Source organism: Pinus tabuliformis, chromosome 4_1, assembly GCF_031772625.1.
Source record: "Pinus tabuliformis cultivar Carrire ecotype Pingquan chromosome 4_1, CPIR1, whole genome shotgun sequence".
Lineage (NCBI taxonomy): Eukaryota > Viridiplantae > Streptophyta > Pinopsida > Pinales > Pinaceae > Pinus > Pinus tabuliformis.
The window spans coordinates 255,023,986-255,048,295 of record NC_142303.1 but is presented as its reverse complement, the minus strand read 5'-3'; the positions used below and the strand labels follow the sequence as shown (position 1 = coordinate 255,048,295).

Genomic DNA, 24,310 nt, shown 5'->3' with positions numbered 1-24,310 from the left:
AACGAAACAGTTCCCAATAATGTAATTGTTGTATTGAAAATGTTTGTACCTTTGCTATGTTATTAAGCATCAAGTAGTGATAAGCTACGTGTACAACAGACGCCACTTTTCCTTTCCAACCTTTCCAAATGCCAGTTTTAATCTCTAGACGTTGAAGAAAATTAATAATCTCTTTAATTATTCTCTTCATTTCCCATGGTTCTCTTTTCCTTTTACATCATTAATTTCAAAAAAATCTGCGGGAATCGTTTCAGAATATATATTACTGATCCAGCACTGCTCCAGAGAAAAATATGTAAAACATGATTGATCCAATATAGGAATGAAACTAGATCTATAAATAAGTAATTTTCAATCAGATTCATAATTATACAAACTGTTAAGTGTCTCTCAAAAAGAATCATTTCAATCAGTTTATTCAACTAAATATTTAAATTGAATAGCAAAAGTGTTAATCAGCTGGTGACTTTCGAAAGGTAGTTTTTTTTTCATTTACAAATTATAGTTCCCTTTGGATCATGGAAACTTTATACTCTGCTTCACCCTATGGTAGTTCACAAATAAACTTACAAGTTGGAACATACCAAAATATATAATTTAACATTCTTCATGTCCTCCTGTAAGTATCCTTCCCCAAATTTTGTTTTTTCTGAGAATGTTATCTAGTTGAGATGATTGCTTTCTATGGATTTTATGGATTTTTTTGATAAAACATACTAACTTGATCTCAGAGCCTTGCTCTAGACAATTCAAGCTTTGCTATAGTCCCAAGATGGACCTCATCAGGGCCATCTGCTAATCGCAAAGTTCGAGCAGAAGCCCAGAGGTAGGAAAGTGCAAAGTCTGTGCTTACACCCGCGGCACCATGAACTTGGATTGCTGTATCAAGTACTTTCAAAGCCATGTTTGGAGCTGCAACCTGTTTTATACCAAATAAATTTGACCCTTACATTACAAAGGTGAAGTACCATCAAATGTTCAAGAATTTATTAAAAACAATATAACAGAAACATAATATGTTCAAAATTCGAATTGAGTAAAGGTAAGACTTTTTAGACTAAATATTTACCTTAGCCATGGCAATTGCTCCTCTGGCAACTTTATTGCCAAACAAGTCCAATTGATTTGCAGCTTCCAGTACCAAAAATCTTGTTTTCTCTATTTCTAAACGACACTGCAAATGATCATAAAATCAAAGTACTTTATGAAGGCTGAAAAAATCTCCTAACTTGTATGTAGGCATACCTACACACAACTAGCCAGCCAAAAAAAAATTGGACACTAAAAATGAAGAGATGTTATTTATAAATAAAGATATTTAGTCTTGGGCTGTGACGACAAAGAAACAGATAATGCTGTCACACCTGCATTTTTTCTTTCTTCTAGCCTTTACATTGTAATGGTTGAATTTGCAAATTACAACCATAACCATTAGGTGGTACTTGTTTTAACATTTTATCCTCCACTCAATGTTATCAAAACTACACAGGTCACTGAACGAACCAGTTGACATTAGAAATCAAAACTAAAAAAAAACTGGAAACAAAACTGGACAAGAAGATACATAAACTATTCAAATTTTGTAAAAAAAGTAATGAAAAAATGTGCACTCATATGAATCCAAACCAATGTGGAAAAAGTCGAAGTCGGAATTAAATCAGCAAGGGTCCAAAAGTTGAAAAAATCGTTAAAAGTCAGGAGTTGTTTGAAAAAGTCAGCAAAACGTTGGCAAAATTAAAAAACACAAAATTATTCATTTGTTTTTTATTTTTTTTAGCATCTAGAGTACCCACAACATCAAATAAATGCATTTCCACATAAACATGTAAAGAAAGCTAATATATAATATGTATATGAAGTCTAGTGCTACATCCTATGAAACCGAATTCGTTGATTTTTTGCCAAGTGTCTGAATCCTGCGTATCGGATTCGATTCACCCTAATTCGAATCCGATTTGTGTGACACAGCGTGTCCAAATGGGACACGATCAAATCCGGATCGTGTCCCGTTCGGACACATCATGTCACGAAAATCAGATTTGAATCTGGCGAAAGGGAACCCGCGGGCCAATAAAAGGGCGTATTTCTAATTTTCTTTACCATTTTGTTTCATTCCTTTTGCAAATAGTGAGCTGTGGGTTTGCTGTTAGAAGTTTGCAACAAGGAGCCAAGGGTTTGGAGCGCTTTCAAGGAGATTCAAGCAACAAGTAAGTGCATTTCCTCTCTATTTTTTTGCATTTGTATTACAGCAGTTTGTATATGTATTTCTTTTAAAAATTTGTGCATGTTTTGTTTATTTTTTTTTAGTATTCATGGCTCAATCAAGGGCAGCAGGTAGGGGGCAAAGGAAGGGGAAGAATGTCTCCATTGGAGATGCCCCTCCTCCCCCAATATCATTAGAGTTTGCTACAAGTAATGTTGAGGGAAGACTTCCTCCTAAAGGTAACATTGAGAAATATTCCTTGTGGAAATATGTCACAAGAGAGGATGGGCCAAGCAGCAAGGGGAATGGAGGAGGCAATGTGCCTTGGAGACGCAACTTTTGCCACAGTACTTTCACAAGCACATATTTTCGTGTGAAGAGTCATTTGTTGGCTTTACCAGGTTGTGGAGTTGGAGCTTGTGCACAAGTTCCTTTAAAAAAGAGGAAAGAAATGGAAAAAGAGTTCATTGTTGGTATGGAAAATGTGGCTGTAAAATCAAGAAAAACCAAGAATGATGACCCCCTTCCATTTTTGAGGAAAGGCACCACCAAATTCCCATTTGAGAGTTCTATTGGGGGACAAGCAGCAAAAAGAAAGGCAATTTCACTTGGTCCAATGGACAAGATTTTTCAAAAAGAGAAACGAGAAGAGTTTGATCTCACCATTGCCTTTTCTTCTATCAAAACTTCATATCCTTTAATGTTGAACGCTCACCTCTATTTATTGAGATATGTTAAGCTCTAACTCACGGGTCTCCATCATGGTATCTGCCTCCTTGTTCAGAGAAGCTTAGAACCACATTGTTGACGAAGGCAAAAAAAGAGGTGCAAAAAATGCTTGAGCCTATTAAAACATCATGGCCAACATCTGGGGTTAGCATTGTTTCTGATGGATGGACAGATCCAGCATGACACCCACTCATCAACTTCATGGTGTCTTCCTCGAATGGTCCAGTTTTCTTGAAAGCAGTGGATACACTTGGAGAATACAAGGATGCACAATTTATGGGTGAGTTGTTTATTAAGGTATTGAAAATGTAGGTGTTGATTCTTGTGTGCAAATCATTACAGATAATGCACTTGTTTGCAAGGCTGCTGGCATGATTGTGGAAGCTAAATATCCACAAGTGTTTTGGACACCTTGCATTGTCCATTCATTGAACTTAGCACTGAAATCCATTGCTTCCGATGTGCTTTGGATTGGTAACATTATTGAGGATGCACGACACATCTATAACTTTGTGCAAAATCATACAAATGCCCTCACTATCTACAAGGAGTACAACAATCTATCATTGTTGAAGATTGTTGATACACGGTTTGCCTCTTCATTCATCATGTTGAAGAGGTTGAGGGAGGTCAAGCCCACTCTTGGGGCCATGGTTATTTTTGAGTTTTGGTCCTTTTGGATAAAGACAGATCAACTAGCCCCTAAAAGAGTGAAGGACACAGTGCTAGATAATGCTTGGTGGGAGAGGATAGATCTAATTATTCAGATCATGGACCCCATCATTTCTTTGCTTCGATTTGCAGATACAGACAAACCCATCCTAGGAGAGGTTTATGGGGGATGGGATTCCATGATTGAGTTTGTGAGGGGCATTCTTCTACAGAGTGAGTGCCCCGAGTATGAGACATCGCCATAGGCCTTTTGTGGTACTATACAGGATATTCCTGTCAGCAGATGGGACAAGAATTGCACACCTTTACATTGTTTAGCTCACTCATTGAACCCAAAATACTACAACCATGAGTGGCTGAATGGTGTACCTTCCCGCAAATTCCCTCCTCACATGGATGGTGAAATCTCATAGGGGAGGAAAGATGCACTCAGACGGGTTTTCAAGATAGAGCATTGCTTGATGAGGTGGAGGATGCTTTTGTAGAGTTTTCCACTAGCACTAGTCGATTTGTAGGATATGATGTGATTTGAGACAGGGGGGCTAAGAAGCCCTATTCTTGGTGGGCAAATCATGGGGCAACAAGCCCTCCTCTTTAGCAGTTAGCCATGAGGCTCCTCTCTCAGGTGACTTCATCCTCTTGTTGCGAGAGGAATTGGAGCACATATGGGAATTTGTATAATGTTAAGAAGAGCAGGGTTGAGCAGTCCAAAGCAGAGACAATGGTGTATGTGCACACCAACCTTCATCTTATTTACAGGTAGAGGGAAGAGTGGTTGAATGGAAAGACAAAGATGTGGGATGTCTTTCCTGATGATATGGGTCTGGACAGCAGTGTTGAGTTGGCATTGCCCAACATAGATCTCAATGATCCAGTGCTAGAGCCTGTTAGATTTGATGACGGTGATATTGTAGAGGGGTCATCCTCCACACCAGCAGATGCAGAGGCGACTATGGATACAGGAGAGGAGGAGGATGCAGAGGAGAGCAATGGTGACCATGATGATGAGGACAATGATGTTGATTCTGATGATGACTATGAGGATTGATGACTCGTGAGTCATGGGCTACCTATTGCCTTGAGGCTTGTATACCTGTAGTTGTTTTGTATTTTCTATTTCTATTTGTCATTGGCATTGCACTACCTATGTAACACATTTTGATTTGATGACTTAATGAGAAAACTACAGTTGTCAGTGTCTTTATCTTACAATCTCGTCTTTCTCGTATTGGATCATTGATGAATTAAATATGTATTATGATTTATCATTTTTGAATTTAGAATTTATGATTCATTGATTTATCATTTATGTGACAAATATTTGAATTTTGTATGTACTATGCATGCAATAATGTTACTAACTTACTTTGTAAACAGTAAAACTTACATCTAGATGAAGATCTATGTTTGAAATCAATGAATTTGTATCATTAATGAGAATTTGTATAAGAAATATCTAATTTTTAATCTCTCTCTCTCTCTCTCTCTCTCTCTCTATATATATATATATATAACAAATCCTAACGTGTCCTGTTCTGTGGGGTCAACGTGTCTGAATCTGACACTCGAATCCCCATATCCTACGAATCCTGAATCCCCGTGTCAAGTTACTTAGGCTACATCACATATCAAAATAGTGAATCAACTCCTGAATCTTGAGTTTTGTCTGAGTCTCAACTCTCAAGAGTCAAAATATCAACAAAGAATATAATAAATGTATATCATGAGTCATCTACATGTCATAAAGTAATCAGTCACTGAGATCCTCTACCCCTTTTACTAAAATAGGGAATGGCTTTGCCTTTTCCTCTAGAGGAAGAAGGCCCAGCCCCTGGAAATACAAATGGAGTTAGTCGTCCTCTAGAAACTGATGAAAGAGGTGGCCTTTGTCCTATGCTGCTGCCGCCCATCCTAGATGGTGTCACCTCCTCCTCATCATCCTCATCTAGCTCTGCCTCTTGACCCTGATGCTGCTCCTCCTCCTCTACATCCAGCTCTCCATCCCCTGCAACTGCTACCTCCTCTGGATCCACATCTAACCAATTCGAGATCGAGTCCATGGTCAGCCTCTCAATCTCGACCCTCCATGCAGCAGTGGTATAAATATTATCCAATGAGATGGCTTCCACATCAGGAGGTTTCTGAAGTTGTCTCACCCACAATCGAAGATTGTAGTAGACGTAGACCATGTCATTGAGGCGTTGGGACTTCAATCTGTATTAGGGCCATAGATTGTAAATTAGTACTTAGAAAATTTAAATATTAAAAATAATCAAATGAATTCAAAAAATTTAATTTGAATTTTTTTTACCTATTGCGCTTTTTGCTATGTATTTTTTCAAATACACTCCAGTAGTGCTCACACCCAGAGGAACTGCATGTTTGGCTGAGCACTCAAATGGAAAGCTTTTGGAGATGGGGTACTCTGCCACCATAACTTGTCCACCAAGCATCTACAAGTTAAAAGGAAAACGAGAAACATAAAAAAAAAACATTGAAATTCTAAACTTGAAAGTTTGAAACAAATTGAAGCTTACCTAGCATTTTGGTCGTCCTATTCTTAATAGTGATGGTAAAACCAAATGTGCCACCTCCCATCCTATATACCTCCATTTCTTTAGAAATACCTTCACGTTCTTGCTCAGATGCCACCATCCTCTCAACAAGTGAAGAATCCATCCATCACCTCGGCATCAAATCTAAAACCACAGGCGTAAGAAAATGCGGGGTTGAAGTAGATACCTGCAGCATGAATGGGGTAATGGAGGGTATTGTTCCATCGCTCATCAATCACTCCCCATATGACTTGTTGTTTCTCTAACCCCTCATCTTCCTTATCTTCATAATAAGCATGAATGGCTTCTTTGGCCCTATCCATGGCCTCATACAAGTAGCCCATTGCGGGCTTGTGTCCATCAACGAACCGAAGAATGCTTACCAAAGGTTCTGAAATGGCACACACCTCCTCTACTCTTGCCCAAAAGCTCTGATCATATGAAATTAGTTTGCATATGCCCTCTTCCTCTGGTTTGCAGCTAATAGATAAAGCACGCCAATCCGGTGAAAGAAACATGCTCTTCACATCCCACATAGAATTCAACTGAGACTGAAGAGATATGAAAGTAGTGGCAAATCGTGTAATGGTAGGACACAACAACTGTTTGTTGTTGGTGAATCTTCTCATCAAGCTGAGCACAGATACATGATTCTATATAAATTGTGTTATGCTCCTAGATGATTCAACAATATCCCTCACAATAGGAATCTTACCTATATCCTCCAACATCAAGCCAATGCAATGAGCAGCAAAAGGTGTCCAAAAAAAGTTAGGATACCTCTCCATAAGCAACTTGCCAGCTGCAACATAATTTGCAGCATTGTCAGTTATGACTTGGACAATATTGCTTGGGCCTACTTCCTGAATGAAGATGTCTAACAACTCACATAATAAACGTACATCTTTAATGTGTGTAGATGCATCAACAAATTTCATAAACATTGTCCCCTTGGGACAACTAACCAAGAAGTTAAGAAGGGTCCTACCCTTCTGGTCAGTCCAACCATCTGACATGACTGTGCATCCAGTGTGTTCCCATGATGCCCTAAACTCCTCCAATCGAGAAGTGCAATCAGTCTTTTCATCTTGAAGAAGAGGCCCTCTCAATTCTGCAAAGGTGGAGGCTTTGTACCCCGGTCCAACGACAGCGACAACATCAAACATAAGTTGGTAGAGTCGGTTTGTCTTGGCAATGTTGAAAGGAACATCACTCCATAGAAGACACTTACTAACCAACCTGTCAGCTTCTGCCTTTTCCTTCTTTTTTAATTTCGATTTGATGCCAGGTTGTGCACCAGGTGTGGTTCTAGGAACAATAAAAGATGAGAAAGCTAAGGGATTGGGACATATGGGCATGGAAGGTGATGCTGAAGAAGCACTCTCACTTCCCCCCACTCTTAAGGCCCCTACAAGTTGGATTTTTAGTGCTGCCCTGATGTCTTTCCCCTCCTCTTTATCCATGAACGATTGAATGGCCTATCAGATGATTTCTAGAGATGGATTTGGTCAAAGGTTTGCATTTTACCCCAGAATTTGCCCCAAATGGAATGTTAATATGTTAATACCTCCTAACATATGCTTGTCACACAACTTGCAAGTCAAATACATTCTATTGATCCCCCCAGCTTTGGGTATAGTATTAAGGTCACCATATTCCCACATACTGTCCATATGTTATGATCTTATTATTTTAGGTCATGATCTTATTATCTTATATTAAGTTATTAACCTACCTACTATATGATTGATTTCTATGACTGATTCTTATAAGTATTATTAGTATAAGTATGAGATATTCATATGCTAGCTACATACCCACACCCCACACGAATATGCTAGTATCTTGTAGACTATTATGCTAGACAATTAATTAATGGTTAAGCTTGATTAGTGAATAAGCTATGATTAACCTTAAGTTTGATTAATGATCAAGCGTATGGTTGGCCTTAAGCTTGACTAGTGCTTACTTCACCCTTAATCCTAACCTACAATTAATAAATTATATTTTTACATGATTATTTAATATTTAAATTGATAGGATTCTTATGAATCCATAAGGTTGACCGACATAATACAATATTAATATTCCATTGTTATTAGTATTTTATTATTTATCTCTTCTAGGCCCTAACATGCTTGTTCCCTTGAATTAATTCAAGCATAAGAGAAAACGTGAGAGGGGCTCGAGGAGAGGGATGGGGGTTGGTGACATAATGGGGGTGGGTGGCATTGAATCGGGGGGAAGCATAAGTGCAAGAGAGAATTTGGGAAGTAGGAGAATAATTTTTTTGTTTTCACGGAGAACTTGGGGAGCGAAAGAGGATTTCACTTTGGGGAGATTCTTATAGCAGGTTTGGACGAAGAACTTAGAAGAAGGTTTTGGAGTGGGTCAAAGACCGAGGGATTGATTTCGGTGTTGGACACTAGTGAGGTGTTGACATGGGAGTGTGGACACACTACAGGTATGGTTTGGACTTGGGCTCAGAGGGTTGACAAACCAAGCATAGGGTAGATAAGTTTTTATTCCTCTTACTTGATAATTACTTGTGGATGTTAACTACTTTCTTATTACTTCTTATGTTCTCTTCATCAAGCAATTATACATATATTCAAGACATAAAGATCAAAAAGAGACAAGAGACCCCAGAAATTAGGCTCCAGGCCAAGGCAAAACCCCACAAGGGGGAAAACCCAACAACAATCCTTCTCTGATAGAATCATATCAAAATGAGATATCCAAGACCATAACAAAGACCAGAACTACCACCAAACTCCATGTCCACCCCTCCTCCAAGTCACCTCCAAAGTCAAAGTCAACATAGATCAAACTAGTCACTTTCCTTAAATATCGCTCCTGAAGTTTTGGGCCTGCAACTAGCTCTAAAATTCGTCCTTCTTTTACTAAAATTCCTCCACATGTGCGAGCTCTTTTTCTCCTTCTTGGTCTATTACTCCTTCATTAGGTGCATAAGATGTATATGATGAGTATGAGTGAGTGTGCGTCAAAGTGATTGAACTATCTTCTATATGTATTTGTCTATGAGGCCGAATAGGTGGTTGTTGGAGGACTAGGCCAACTTGTACATTTTGGTGGACTTTGACTCAATAAAAATTCAAAATTATTTTTCTTACAAACGTCCAAATGGGACATTACTCAAATACATTTTCTTTGACTCAAAACAATTTTTTTTTTACTCCTTTTGACTCTATAAACATGAAGAACATGCTTTGACCAAAAATAAATATAATAAATGCATCAATGATTATTTTACATTACATTATGAAGACCGACACTAGTTACATTTTCAACACATAGGACTGTGGAACTTGTAGAGATTCTTTGGGTTAGGAAGTTGGATAGACTTTACTAGTTGGCAGGGTGACATATTCAGTCCAGGGGTCCCAAAGGATAACTGTAACCAAGCCACTATAACCAAGTATTCTTCTTATTGTTTGCTTAAGTTATTTATAAATGAATTTCTAATATGTTTTTTTAATATATGTTGTTGTATATATATATATATATATATATATATATATATATATATATATGATGTTGTTAGATATGCAATTTTTTTTCAAATATGTTGCAAAAATATGTGGAAATTTATTTATGGTTTGAGGACATCAAGATGGGTCCTTCTATTGAAGAATGTAACTAGTGTCGGTCTTCATAATTGTACTTGTCAAAGTAAATTTATTATTAAAGAAAATGACTTAGTAAAGCATGGGTTTCATGCTTGGGTCAATGTTTTCTAGGTCAAAGCCTCTATTGAAGGCTTCTAGATTTTGTCTTGAGTCAATAGAGTCGTTGTCATTTTTATTAGACCCTTCTTGGGCTTTTGTATCATGTACAAAGAATTATTTTTGAGTCAAAAAGGGTATTTGTCACATGCACACCAAGTAGGCCCTATCCCCATGAAGTCAACCGCCATTAGGGCAATTCGACGCAACAAAAAGGCTATAAATAGAGAGGCAATTCGACCTATTTGGAGCACTCACTCAACAAGTTCGATCTACAAGGAAGAGAAGCAGAAAAGAGAAAGAAGTAGTTGGAGAAGAACAAAAGAAGCTGAAAAGACCTAAAACGAGTTCTTGGGCTATTTATCTCTCACATGTGTGAAGTTTATGGCAATTGTTGGGGTCAAAATTCTGAATCTACTGCAGGTTCGAAATTCTGTAGTTAGGGGCCGAAATTCTGGATTGGAGATGCTACTGAGAAGATGTCACTTGGAGACTTTGATAGGGATCATCTATTGGAAGGAAGGGTTGGCGTGGTGATTAGAGGATGTCTTTGTCTAGGTCTAAGAGTTCTTGCTTATCTCATCTTGATTTTGTTGATCTAGATTGTCATTGATGTCAATACGGCAATATTTTGGATAGTAAATAATGATGTGAAGCCAAGCAGAGCAGATCCGTGAAGCAAAAGGAGCAGGAAAAGTTCATCGGAAGCCATCAAAGAAGAGCTATTGGAAGAAGAGCTATCAGAGCAATGTATCGGAAGTCATAGGAGTAAAGAGAAACCACAGGAGCGACGAGCCAAGACAATGCAGATCTATCGCATATGCCAAGAGTAAGAGCCATATCAGAGGAAGTAATAAACCATGGGAACCATTTCGACAGTATATAATTTCGGCAGAAATCTTATCGGTGGTTCTATTATATTAAGTTATGTAAACATTGCTCAAACCCCCGATTGTGATATAATATGCGGACCTGTTGGACCATTATATTACACCTTAATGAAATATCGCATCTGCATTGGAAGTTATGCATCACAAAGGAATGCCACTTGAAAACTGCGATTGTGATATCATTACGGACCCACTGCACCATTGCAATACAACTCAATATCATATCGCGTCCATCGCATAATCGCAAACCAACCATTATATTCGCATAAACATGTTCCATTCAAAATGTCGATTGCAATATAATATGCGGACACAATAGCTCCATTAAAATATACCTTTGTGTAGTATCGCGTCCACGTATCGGGGAAGTTATGCAAATCATAAGGGTTGTCACCGCCGCACCGTCGATTGCGATAAGACTTGTGAACCCGAATGCCGATTGCAATACTAGTTGTGGACCCGACAAATCCGTTGACGATGGTTTAATATTATATCGCGTTCGTTTCATCAGCAGTATGAATATCGGCCATGTTACATCGGTGATGTTAAGAGTTGCGATTGTGGGACCTCTGAAAGTTGTGATTGCGATTGATGGCGTGGATGTGGGACCTCTTTGGGTGCGGTCTCTCCTATGAAATCTTTCATAAATAAAACAATTTTATGAGTAATTGGATGAATATCCATAAGTCAGCCTCTCCTTTCAAATGAATGTGTCTTTTGAGTATTGGAGAAACCCGTATAAATACAAGCTATAAAACCTCACCTTAAGAATTGATCTCAGGCAGCTAACATAGAGAAGAAGTAACAGTTCACAACTCGTGAACTTGAAGGAATAGAGGAAGCTGAAGGTCGAGCAAGAAAGAAGGAAGCTGAAGGTCGAGCAATTCTGTTGATCAAATTAATCTTTGAAAGGCTCGGACCTATGATGAATTAATCTATGGAAGAAGTATAGAATGCAACTTGAAGAACAATTATGTGAAGCGAAATAAGGTTTCGTCTGTCATCGTTTGAAGGGAGCAGTAGAAAACACCAACATTGAAGTGTTTGTGAGTTTGTTTCTTGGAAGTAAGATATTGCGACAGTAAGCACAGTAAGAAGTAGTCATTCCTGAAATAGCTACTGCAACAGTAAGAACAGAGGGTTGAAAAACAGAGAATTGTTTTTTGTGCAGACATTGAGGCTTAGCGTAGCTTATCAAAGATATCTTGTTGAAAAGCATCAACAAATCTTGGAGACATTATTGGAGATCATGATGGCTATTTGAAATCATCATGAGGTAACTTTGCAAACTCTGTTTGGGCAATATGAAGAGTTGTGAAAACTCCTTCATATGAAGACAGGTTGTCATTGATGATGTAGCATGGAGACTACAGTGAAGTTGTAGATTGACAGCACAAAGTGAAGAAGATTTTTGAGAGCAGTGTAATACAATCAAAACATTTCTTGACAAAGCAAAAAATAGGGTCGGAGCCCTTGGTGTTGGTGCCTCAAAATTGGAAGGATTGATGTCCTCGGAGTTAGTTCTCCTAAATCCAAGGTTGGTGCCTTGACAAGATAGGGTCGGAGCCCTAGAGCTTGGAGCCTCTCAAAAGACCAAGTTGGTGATTGGCAATACGTTGGAGCCTGGGGAATTGAAGATCGATGTCTTCATCAAGGGTTGGAGCCCTATATATTGTACTTGATTCATTATAAAGATTATATTAATAAAAGCATTTATTCCTATTGCTTATTTTGTGTTCTAAATATAATTGATTTAGCTGGTATAAGTAACAATTGAAAAGAAACACTAATTCACCCCCCCCCCCCCCTTCTCAGTATTTCTAACAATTGGTATCAGAGCCAGTACCTACACTCAAAGCCTAGCAGCTTGAAGGTTGATCAATTAAAACACAAATGGCAAAGCCAAGGAAGAAAGTCTCCAATCCTCCTAAAGACGTGTCTCCCTCAACCATCGATGTTGAAATCAATCAATTTGTAAAGGCTCCATGGTTCAATGGAAACTTTGATATATGTGAAGCAAGAATGAGGAATTTATTAAAGACTCAAGGCATTGAAATCTGCAAATCAATGATTGCTAATAGCATGATGGATGGAGAATCCAAGGAGTATAATGCAAAAGCAATGAAGGCAATCTTGAATGGGCCACCAGATTCTATAAAGAACAATTTAAAATGTTCGTCAACAAAGGGTATATGGGACAAACTTCATAACCTTCACTCAAAAGGAGCATTGACCATGACCACTAGTCAAGAAGATGATGGAAACCAAGAAGGAAATCTAGAACCCATCATTGAAGCTGAAAATGAGAATGATGACATCAAGGCTAAAGAAGACCTAGAAGATGAAGAGAATGAAAAAGATTTTGAAGAAGATCTCCTCACTAAACTTATGGATGCCATGGAAGAGATTATTAGTTTGAAAAAGGAAAATGAGGAACTTAAGAAGAAAGCACTAGCTAGTGACCTAGACCAAACAAGGAAGAATGTTGACCTTGTCAAGCTTCAAGTACAAGAAAGGGTTGAAGAGCTTGCCAAGCTTAAGAAGGAATTTCATCAAAGCAAAAGAAAGCATCATGAAGAAGTCATATCCATGACAAATCAATTGGATAAAGAAAAGAAATGGGAAAATAACTTGTCAAACCACCTTGAACAAAGGCACAAGAGCTTGAACAAACTTGAAGCAAAGATTGGCCAATACAAGGAAGAGGTCTCCTCCCTTAGATCACAACAAGAAGAAGCAAGGAAACAAGCACAAGGAACTGAGAAGACAATGGAAGCATTAGTAATCATAGAAGGACAAGTTGATGAAGCAGAAAAGGAGAAAAACACCATGATATGCCAACTAAAAGCAAAGGATGAAGAAATATTCAAACTAAAATCCAACCTCAACCTTCTCAAGGCCAAAACATGTAAAGCTACAAGGATCATGGAAGAAATGGAGAGCAATCTAGCTAAGGAAAATGAAGAAATCTTCAGAATAAAATCAAATATCATCTCCCTTAAAATAGAAGCAAATGAAGCGATACGAATCAAGGAAGAGTTTGAGAAACAACTTGCTAAGAAGAATAATGATTGCGAAATATTGGAAGAAGAGATTGTCTCCCTCAGGAAAAAGGTTGAAGGGATGGACAAATTTTTGAAGAGCTCTCAAGCCTTGGATGACATGCTCAACCATCAAAGATCCCCATTTGATAAATTAGGTCTTGGCTATGAAGGAGAATCCTCAAGCAAGAATGATAATGCTTGAAACAACAAGGATGTGAGGACGCCAGAAAGAAATGTTGATGCTCCCAGTTCTAGCAAAGACAAAGATAAGAGTCAAGGCAACAATGAAGGAAATCCTATTCCAAGAAGAAATGTAGATGATGTCAAGGATGCAAGAAGCAATGGTTATAATCAAAGGATCTCAAGGTAGAAAGACTTCAGAAGTACATCAAGGAAACCTTCTTCTCCTAGGTACCAAAGTATATTTCTTGGTTATTGTTATTCTTGTACAAACTTTGGACACATGGCAAAAGATTGTAGGGCATACCACAAAGATAGACATTATGGTCCCCGACAATCTCCGAGAAGCAATTCTGCAGGAAGAAATCATGAATTCTTATTCATGAACAACATAGAATGCTTCAAGTGTCATAACATTGGTCATATGGCACATGATTGTAACTTAACTTGGGATCCTACACAAGCTAGAACCATGCCAGAGAAGAGAATTACACAAGTATGGAGAAGAAAGAAAATACAATCCGAAAATCTCCTGAACTCTCCAACCAACAACACATGTTGACTTGATGAAGATATCTTGATATTCCGAGTGTTTGATAATGGGATTCGGCCAAAAAGAGACCATGCATACAATTAGGGGGAGCTTGTGATTCTTGATCATTATTGCAGAAGCTATCTGTGAAAGGGTCCTTATGAAATCCTTGATGAGCTATATTAACAATCATTCTTTGATAGATCATTTCTCAGGAACACTCCTTTGAAAGAACATGATCTCCTATCTATCCAATGGACTGTTGTTAAAGATATTTTCCACTTGATCTCTAAATAGAAATTGGAGCAGCAGAAGGCCATCTAATGCTAATAAGCGAATAACTATGTTGTTGTTATTACAGAAGTTGAATATTTTGACTCAGGGATTTGATGTGAGAACAGGTAAATTATGGACACAAATAGAGGCAACCTTCAAACAAACAGATACATCTAGGAATGAAGCTTGAAGCAAGAGCAGTTGGCAGCATCTAACAAAACTGAAGCATTGCAAAAAGTTGCCAATCAGTAAAAAGAATTCAAAAGATAGTCACAGATTGGATATCAAAATTTGCTAGTGGAGATAACCTGCAGAAACTTTTACTAGAACACAAGGAAAAATAGCTCATCAAAAGGACTATAGAAAGGAGAATGTTGTGCAATCAAATATAGCTCAGTGACTTAAGGAGAAGCACAGAGATACAGAGGAACTCGAATTTGAAGAAACATAGCGAGAAAGACAATTTTAGTGGCATTTTCTCTTGATTCGGACTATGAAGGCCTCTTAATTCTGACTGTGGAAACAACAGAATATAGTGTAGAAGCATAAAAACTTGGACTTGGACATTTGGTGTATGGCTATTTGGAGTCTGTTTGGAAGCATTGAAGTGGAGCATCTTTAAGCATTGTTGAAGCCATGATGAAGAAGTTTTGAGACATGAAGAAGGGATAATGTGCTAGCTGATGATAAGGCAGCAATATTTCTATCTTGAGCAAAAAGAAGAGCACCATGACAGGGGGAGTAACATAACCATGAAGATATACTATTCATGTAGAAGAGAAGCATCTTGACAGGGAGAGCAGTTTGATAGGGGCAGCAGTTCGACAGGGGGAGTCCTTGTGCACTCCTTTCCCATTGATGTCAAAAGGGGAGAGAAGAAGAATATTGCCATCAATGACAAAGGGAAGATTGTTGATCTAGATTGTCATTGATGTCAATATGGCAATATTTTGGATAGTAAATAATGATGTGAAGCCAAGCAGAGCAGATCTGTGAAGCAACAAGAGCGGGAAGAGTTCATCGGAAGCCATCAAAGAAGAGTTATTGGAGCAGTGTATCAGAAGTCATAGGAGTAAAGAGAAACCACAAGAGCAACGAGCCAAGACAATGCAGATCTATCGCATATGCCAAGAGTAAGAGCCATATCAGAGCAAGTAATAAACCATGGGAACCCTTTCAACAATATATAATATCGGCAGAAATCTTATTAGTGGTTCTATTATATTAAGTTATGTAAACACTGCTTAAACCCCAAATTAGGATATAATATGCGGACTCGCTGGACCATTATATTACACCTTAACGAAATATCACATTTGCATTGGAAGTTATGCATCACAAAGGAATGCCACTTCAAAACTGTGATTGCGATATCATCACAGACCCATTGCACCATTGCAATACAACTCAATATCATATCGCATCCATTGCATAATCGCAAACCAACCATTATATTTGCACAAACATGTTCCATTCAAAATGTCAATTGCGATATAATATGCGGACCCGATAGCTCCATTAAAATATACCTTTATGTAGTATCGCGTCCAGGTATCGGGGAAGTTATGTAATAACCAAGAACTGAAATACTGTAAGAACCAAAAACTGAAATACAGGAACCGTAAAGGATTTTGAATACCTACCTGAACTGCTGCCTGCTCTAGTGTAGTTGATGACGCTGCGGCTACAATGATCCAATTATCGGGAAACCAATTCCACCCAGCCAGACTGAGCAGAGCCTGGCTGCTCAATCCAGTAAGCTTCTCGCAGAAGCTCACTGTCCCCCGTGCCCAGAACCTCAAACTGGTTAAAGCTCTTCCAATGGCAGACCTTCCTCCTTTCTGAATTCCTCCTCCTGGTTTTTACCTCCGTTGTTCAACCCCTCTTCTCAGCTCAATTCCGCAGTTTTATAGCCTGGGTTTAGTGGTTGCCGCCTTGTACACCAGCAACTCCACCGCTTTCTCCCGCAGTGACAGCGTTCCCATGCGCGTGAGTCATCCTCCAGTTACAGGTGTTCATACGTAGCATTAAGGTTTTATAATGTTTAACCCTTATATATGTGTTATGGTTATTATAATACTATTACGCCTCCATATAACCATATACGTATCCTTTTATAACTTTATAACACTTATATATACTTTATCATGTTTGTCTTTTGACCTTTTGATATTCATGTATGCTTTTTATTTTATTTATGTTTGTTTTTAATATAAACTTTATTTATGTTTGTTTTTAATATAAACTTTTAGAACTTTAGATTAATTAATTATTGATACTAATACTTAATCTTTATTCCATTTTATTAATATCATTTTTTTTTTGGAGCATATAATGTGTATTTAGAGATGGGTCATTACATACACTCCCCCTTTGGAAAACTTCGTCCCGAAGTTAGAGTTTTATTTTATCTTATTACTTATGATAGTAATTAGTACCCCGTTCTTAGGGTTTTTTTTTTTTTTTTTTTAATATCAAGAGACTATAAAATTAGAGTTTTAGGTTTATGATTTTAATGGACATGTCTTGCCCTATCCAGGTTCCCAAGCTATTCTAAAATCATCCTATCATTCCTAATCTCTTCCGCTCCCATCCTATCCTTCCTCTACTGGAGTATGCCATGGCGTCAGTTTTATTGACCCAACCATTCATAAACTCTAAGGTGACAGCATCAGTTATACCAACCTGATTCCCAGTAAGCATTTGGCAATCATCATCACACGTCTAGGGGAGCGTGATTCACACAGTCCTCCCATGACTCTAGGGTTTGGAGGATAAACGGTGGGCAACACCTCCACCCCTCCCAATAGATTTAGGGCTAACACCCTATCATAGAATCACTTGGAGCTTTAATTGTTTTGAGGTTCTGTCATCACGTGGTCATCCCAGTAACTGTTTATTATATGCAATCATACACTTATCCATGCATCCGTAAAATGTGCATCAACATATTCAAAATAACTCATGTATTATTCACATATGACACTACAGTATAACATATTTTACCATATTCTATGCATGTCTTTTGACTTTCATCTAAAATGTATTTACTTCTTGATTTCTATTCCATTGATCATATTGACATATATAAATAAAACAAATTTACAATATCTTAATTTTGATTAGAAGTAAAATTATTTAACTGTCTTAACTTTACTTTGACAACTATAATTTAATAAAATGAACCACATATATCGTTTTGGTATCCATGTACCAGCAGAAGTTAAACATATATTATGTCATAAAATTTCACGTTTATCTATAATCATTCAAAATGTTTCTGAGTCTCTGATTGCAATGAAGTAAATATATACTAAAGATAGTTTAAAATTCTTTCAAAATTGACATAGATTAGGGTATCTTTGACAAATGTCCTCAGTATTTTCCCAAGTCGCTGATCCATAACATACATTTGCAACATGTCTTCAAGTACTTGATTTACTCTTTCAGTTTGCCCATCAGTCTCAGGATGGTAAGCAATGCTTAAATTTAACTGAGGGTGGGTATTTTTGTTTTAATGTGTTAATCTCATAAAATTACTCTGGAAGAGTTCTGTAGATTCTCTTTCATAAACAAAGTCTGGAAAAAGGTGTCCGTCACATTTGTGCATATATAAAGATAGTTTTGATTTATCCTGTCGTCTCGTGTTAAGGTGTAAATGGAGCAGTAAGAGACGAAACTCTACTATAATTGATGCAGGCTTGTTTGAAGACAGAGACATCCTTTCATTCCTTAAGACACGACAGAGGTTTATGATGGCCCTTCAGTCATATGGATAAATTTACAACTATAAGAAGACTTGGCTCCATCTCAACTTATTTGGTTCCAACAGAACTCGAGATTTTGGGTAGAACTGTACCCAACTGATTCTGAGTGAATGTATATGATTCAAAAATGCTCAAAGATAGTAGGGGTAGTGAAATTTTCTCTCAACTATGATACTACTCAAGAGAATTTGTATGAGCATAAACAGATTTATAACTCAGAGATTTATAGCAGATTGAATAATATTATAATTCCATTTTAAATCGATGCAAAGATGAGCAAACCAGTAAAATTTTAACACATAAAAGCTAGTATTTTAAGATTAGCTAAGTACAATTCATTCCTTGAAAACTGAGAGAAAATCTCACTCTTCGATACCTATCTCTTTACAAGGATGACGATGTTGCTGACGTAGCTCGAGTATTCATAAATGAAGTTATTAGATTTCATGGAGTACCTAAGAAGATTATATCCGATAGAGATTCGTGATTCACTTCTAGATTCTGGACTTGCATGCAGACAGCCTTAGGTACTCAATTAAATTTAAGAACTGCTTACCATCCTGAGACTTAAGGGCAAACTGAAAGAGTAAATCAAGTACTTGAAGACATGTTGCGAATGTATGTTATGGATCAGCAACTTGGGAAAATACTGAGGACATATGTCAAAGATACCCTAATCTATGTCAATTTTGAAAGAACTTTAAACTATGTTTAGTATATATTTACTTCACTGCAATCAGAGACTTAGAAACATTTTGAATGATTATAGATAAACGTGAAATTTTATGACATAATATATGTTTAACTTCTGCTAGTACATGGATACCAAAACGATATATGTGGTTCATTTTATTAAATTATAGTTGTCAAAGTAAAATTAAGACAATTAAATAATTTTACTTCTAATAGAAATTAAGATACTGTAAATTTGTTTTATTTATACATGTCAATATGATCAATGGAATAGAAATCAAGAAGTAAATACATTTTAGATGAAAGTCAAAAGACATGCATAGAATATGGTAAAATATGTTATACTATAGTGTCATATGTGAATAACACATGAGTTATTTTGAATATGCTGATGCACATTTTACGAATGCATGGATAAGTGTATGATTGCAGATAATAAACAGTTACCGGGATGACCACATGATGACAGAACCTCAGAACAATTAAAGCTCCAAGTGATTCTATGATAGGGTGTTAGCCCTAAGTTCTATTGGGAAGGGTGGAGGTGTTGCCCACTGTTTATCCTCCAAACACTAGAGTCATGGGAGGACTGTGTGAATCACGCTCCCCTAGACGTATGATGATGACTGCCAGATGCCTACTGGGAATCAGGTTGGTATAACCAACGCTGTCACCTTAGAGTTTATGAATGGTTAGGTCAGTAAAACTGACACCATGGCATACTCCAATAGAGAACGGATAGGATGGGAGCGAAAGATATTAGGAAGGATAGGATGATTTTAAAATAGATTGGGAACCTGGATAGGGCAAGACATGTCCATTAAAATCATAAACCTAAAACTCTAATTTTATAGTCTCTTGATATTAACAAAAAAAAAAAAAACCTAAGAACGGGGTACTAATTACTATCATAAGTAATCAGATAAAATAAAACTCTAACTTCGGGACGAAGTTTTCCGAAGGGGGAGTGTATGTAATGACCCATTTCTAAATACACATATTATATGCTCCAACAAAAAAATTGATATTAATAAAATGGAATGAAGATTAAGTATTAGTATCAATAATTAATTAATCTAAAGTTCTAAAAGTTTATATTGAAAACAAACATAAATAAAGTTTATATTAAAAACAAACATAAATAAAATAAAAGGCATACATGAATATCAAAAGGTCAAAAGACAAACATGATAAAGTATATATAAGTGTTATAAATTTATAAAAGGATACGTATATGGTTATATGGAGGCGTAATAGTATTATAATAACCATAACACATATATAAGGGTTAAACATTATAAAACCTTAATGCTACGTATGAACACCTGTAACTGGAGGATGACTCACGCGCATGGGAACGCTGTCACCGCGGGAGAAAGCGGTGGAGTCACTGGTGTACAGGGCGGCCACCACTAAACCCAGGCTATAAAACTGTCGAACTGAGCTGAGAAGAGGGGTTGAACAACGGAGGTAAAAACCAGGAGGAGTAATTCAGAAAGGAGGAAGGTCTGCCACTGGAAGAGCTTTAACCAGTTTGAGGTTCTGGGCACGGGGAACAGTGAGCTTTTGCGAGAAGCTTACTGGATTGAGCAGCCAGGCTCTGCTCAGTCTGGCTGGGTGGAATTGGTTTCCCGGTAATTGGATCAGTGTAGCCGCAGCGTCATCAACTACACTAGAGCAGGCAACAGTTCAGGTAGGTATTCAAAATCCTTTACGGTTCCTGTATTTCAGTTTTTGGTTCTTACTGTATTTCAATTCTTGGTTATTACACATGGCCAAGAATTGAAATACTGTAAGAACCAAAAACTGAAATACAGGAACCGTAAAGGATTTTTAATACCTACCTGAACTGCTGCCTGCTCTAGTGTAGTTGATGACGCTGCGGCTACACTGATCGAATTACCGGGAAACCAATTCCACCCAGCCAGACTGAGCAGAGCCTGGCTGCTCAATCCAGTAAGCTTCTCGCAGAAGCTCACTATCCCCCGTGCCCAGAACCTCAAACTGGTTAAAGCTCTTCCAATGGCAAACCTTCCTCCTTTCTGAATTCCTCCTCCTGGTTTTTACCTCCGTTGTTCAACCCCTCTTCTCAGCTCAGTTCGGCAGTTTTATAGCCTGGGTTTAGCGGTGGTCGCCCTGTACACCAGCGACTCCACCGCTTTCTCCCGCGGTGACAGTGTTCCCATGCGCGTGAGTCATCCTCTAGTTACAGGTGTTCATACGTAGCATTAAGGTTTTATAATGTTTAACCCTTATATATGTGTTATGGTTATTATAATACTATTACGCCTCCATATAACCATATACGTATCCTTTTATAACTTTATAACACTTATATATACTTTATCATGTTTGTCTTTTGACCTTTTGATATTCATGTATGCTTTTTATTTTATTTATGTATGTTTTTAATATAAACTTTATTTATGTTTGTTTTTAATATAAACTTTTAGAACTTTAGATTAATTAATTATTGATACTAATACTTAATCTTTATTCCATTTTATTAATATCATTTTTTTTTTGGAGCATATAATATGTGTATTTAGAGATGGGTCATTACAAGTTACGCAAATCATAAGTGTTGTCGCCACTGATTGCGATAAGACTTGTGAACCCAACTACCGATTGCGATAAGACTTGTGAACCCGACCACTGATTGCGATATTAGCTGTGGACCCGACGGATCTATTGACGATGGTTTAATATTATATCCCATTCGTTTCATCAGAAGTATGAATATCGGCCATGTTACATCGGTGATGTTAAGAGTTGCAATTGCGGGACCTCCGAAAGTTGCGATTGCGATTGATGATGTGGATGTGGGACCTCTTTGGGTATGGTCTCTCCTATGAAATCTTCCAAAAACAAAACAAGTTTATGAGTAATTGGATGAATATCCATAAGTCGGCCTCTCCTTTCAAATGAACGTGTCTTTTGAGTATTGGGGAAACCCATACAAATACAAGCTATAAAACCTCACCTTAAGAATTGATCTCGGGCATCTATCACAGAGAAGAAGTAACAGTTCACAACTCGTGAACTTGAAGGAACAAAGGAAGTCGAGGGTCGAGCAAGAAAGAAGGAAGCCAAAGGTCGAGCAATTATGTTGATTGGGTTAATCTTTGAAAGGTTCGGACCTATGATGAATTAATCTATGGAAGAAGTACATAATGCAACCTGAAGAACAATTATGTGAAGTGAAATAAGGTTGCATCTGTCATTGTGTGAAGGGAGTAGTAGACAACACCAACGTTGAAGTGTTTGTGAGTTTGTTTCTTGGAAGTAAAATATCACAATAGTAAGAACAGTAAGAAGCAGTCACTCCTAGAATAGTTACCACAATAGTAAGAACAGAGGTTTGAAAAACAGAGAATTGTTTTTTGTGTAGACATCAAGGCTTAGCGTAGCTTATCAAAGATATCTTGTTGAAAAGCATCAGCGAATCTTGGAGACATTATTGGAGATCATGATGGCTATTTGAAATCATCATGAGGTAACTATGCGGACTCTGTTTGGGCAATATGAAGAGTTGTGAAGACTCCATATGAAGACAAGTTGTCATTGATGATGTAGCATGGAGATTACAGTGATGTTGTATATTGACAGCACAAAGTGAAGAAGATTTTTTAGAGTAGTGTAATACAATCAAAACATTTATTAACAAAGCAAAAAATAGGGTCAGAGCCTTTGGGGTTGGTGCCTCAGAATTGGAAGGATTGGTGCCTTGGAGTTGGTGCTCCTAAATCCAAGGTTGGTGCCTTGACAAGGTAGGGTCGGAATCCTAGAGGTTGGAGCCTTTCAAACGACCAAGTTGGTGCTTGGCAACAGGTTGGAGCCTAGAGAATTGAAAATCGGTGTCTTCATCAAGGGTTGGAGCCCTATATATTGTACTTGATTCATTATAAAGATTAAATTAATAAAAATATTTATTCCTGTTGCTTATTTTGTGTTCTAAATATAATTGATTTAAGTTTTTAGACTCTGGTGCTTATTCAGATTTTATTGCTGTTATTGTTGCTTTATGGAAGAGTATCTAAATAGTAAGTACCATTCACATATTCTTCTGGTTTGTGTTTTTCTTGGTGTAAATATTTCTAAATACAAGAATTAGTTTTCAAAGAAAAAAAGTATGCTGCAATCTCAAATGCTTTTCCCTAAAATGCCTTTTGTACTAGAATAACATTTGGACCTAGTTTTATGAATATTTCCAAGTATTTACTTCATCAGGGACCACTCATAATTCTGCTGCCATTTACATTAAAAAATAACCCACGCTTGCCAGAAGCTTGACATAATAATTATCTTTTATATTTACTTTATTGTCATTTTAATGAGAGATTCTTCGGCGTAAATCACATAAAATTTCATTTGTCGACGCGTTTCGAACCAACCAGTGTGGTTCATCGTCAGGAGAAGTTGAAAAATCAAATCAAGCTTTGCATATTAAATAGTCAGAGCAGAACAACAAACGGCTATATAACGGCTAAATTTTTGCAGAATATTCATCTGCCAGAAAAGCTTCTGAAATAAATAAATTCCTGAATCATATCTGAACTGTAAATGGTGCACTGCAAATAAATTAGACTAACACCAAAAGCACAAAAATTATATGAGAAAGCAAAAAGGCAGGTGTCATGTTAAGGTGAAATGACATTTCTTCTACTGCAGATATGCCAGGTACCAGCACAAAACCAATATATGAACTGCATACCTTGGCAAGATCAGATAAGAATGATCCATGCTGTGCAATCAACTTGCCAAAGGCTTTTCTTTGGAGTGCTCTTTTTACCATCATTTCAATGCCACGTTCGGCAGCACCAACTAATCTCATACAATGATGTAATCGACCTGGACCCAACCGTCCCTGTAGCCATCACAATCTAGATTTATTTAGCTATCCAGTTAAATGAGAGAGCAATTTTTGCAATATGTTTTTGTGTCCTCACAATCATGTTGATTGATTCAACCCCGAGTTACGATAATAATCTGTATAAAAGGCTACCAAGGGCAAAGAAATAAA

General features: G+C 37.4%; 1 protein-coding gene across 4 annotated transcripts in view; it reads right to left on the bottom strand.

Annotated features, from left to right (window-relative positions):
• Positions 1–319: 319 nt before the first annotated feature.
• Positions 320–24,310, bottom strand: part of IBR3 (acyl-CoA dehydrogenase-like protein) — a 381,815-nt gene continuing 357,824 nt past the window's right edge. For all 4 annotated transcript variants that reach the window (XM_089419565.1, XM_089419562.1, XM_089419564.1 and 1 more), the window contains 3 exons: positions 24,002–24,154; positions 1,070–1,174; positions 320–919 (listed from right to left, as the gene is read on the bottom strand). In XM_089419565.1, coding sequence (XP_089275691.1) covers positions 728–919; positions 1,070–1,174; positions 24,002–24,154 — 450 coding nt within the window. In that variant the 3' untranslated portion in view covers positions 320–727. The remainder of the gene's footprint in view (positions 920–1,069; positions 1,175–24,001; positions 24,155–24,310) is intronic.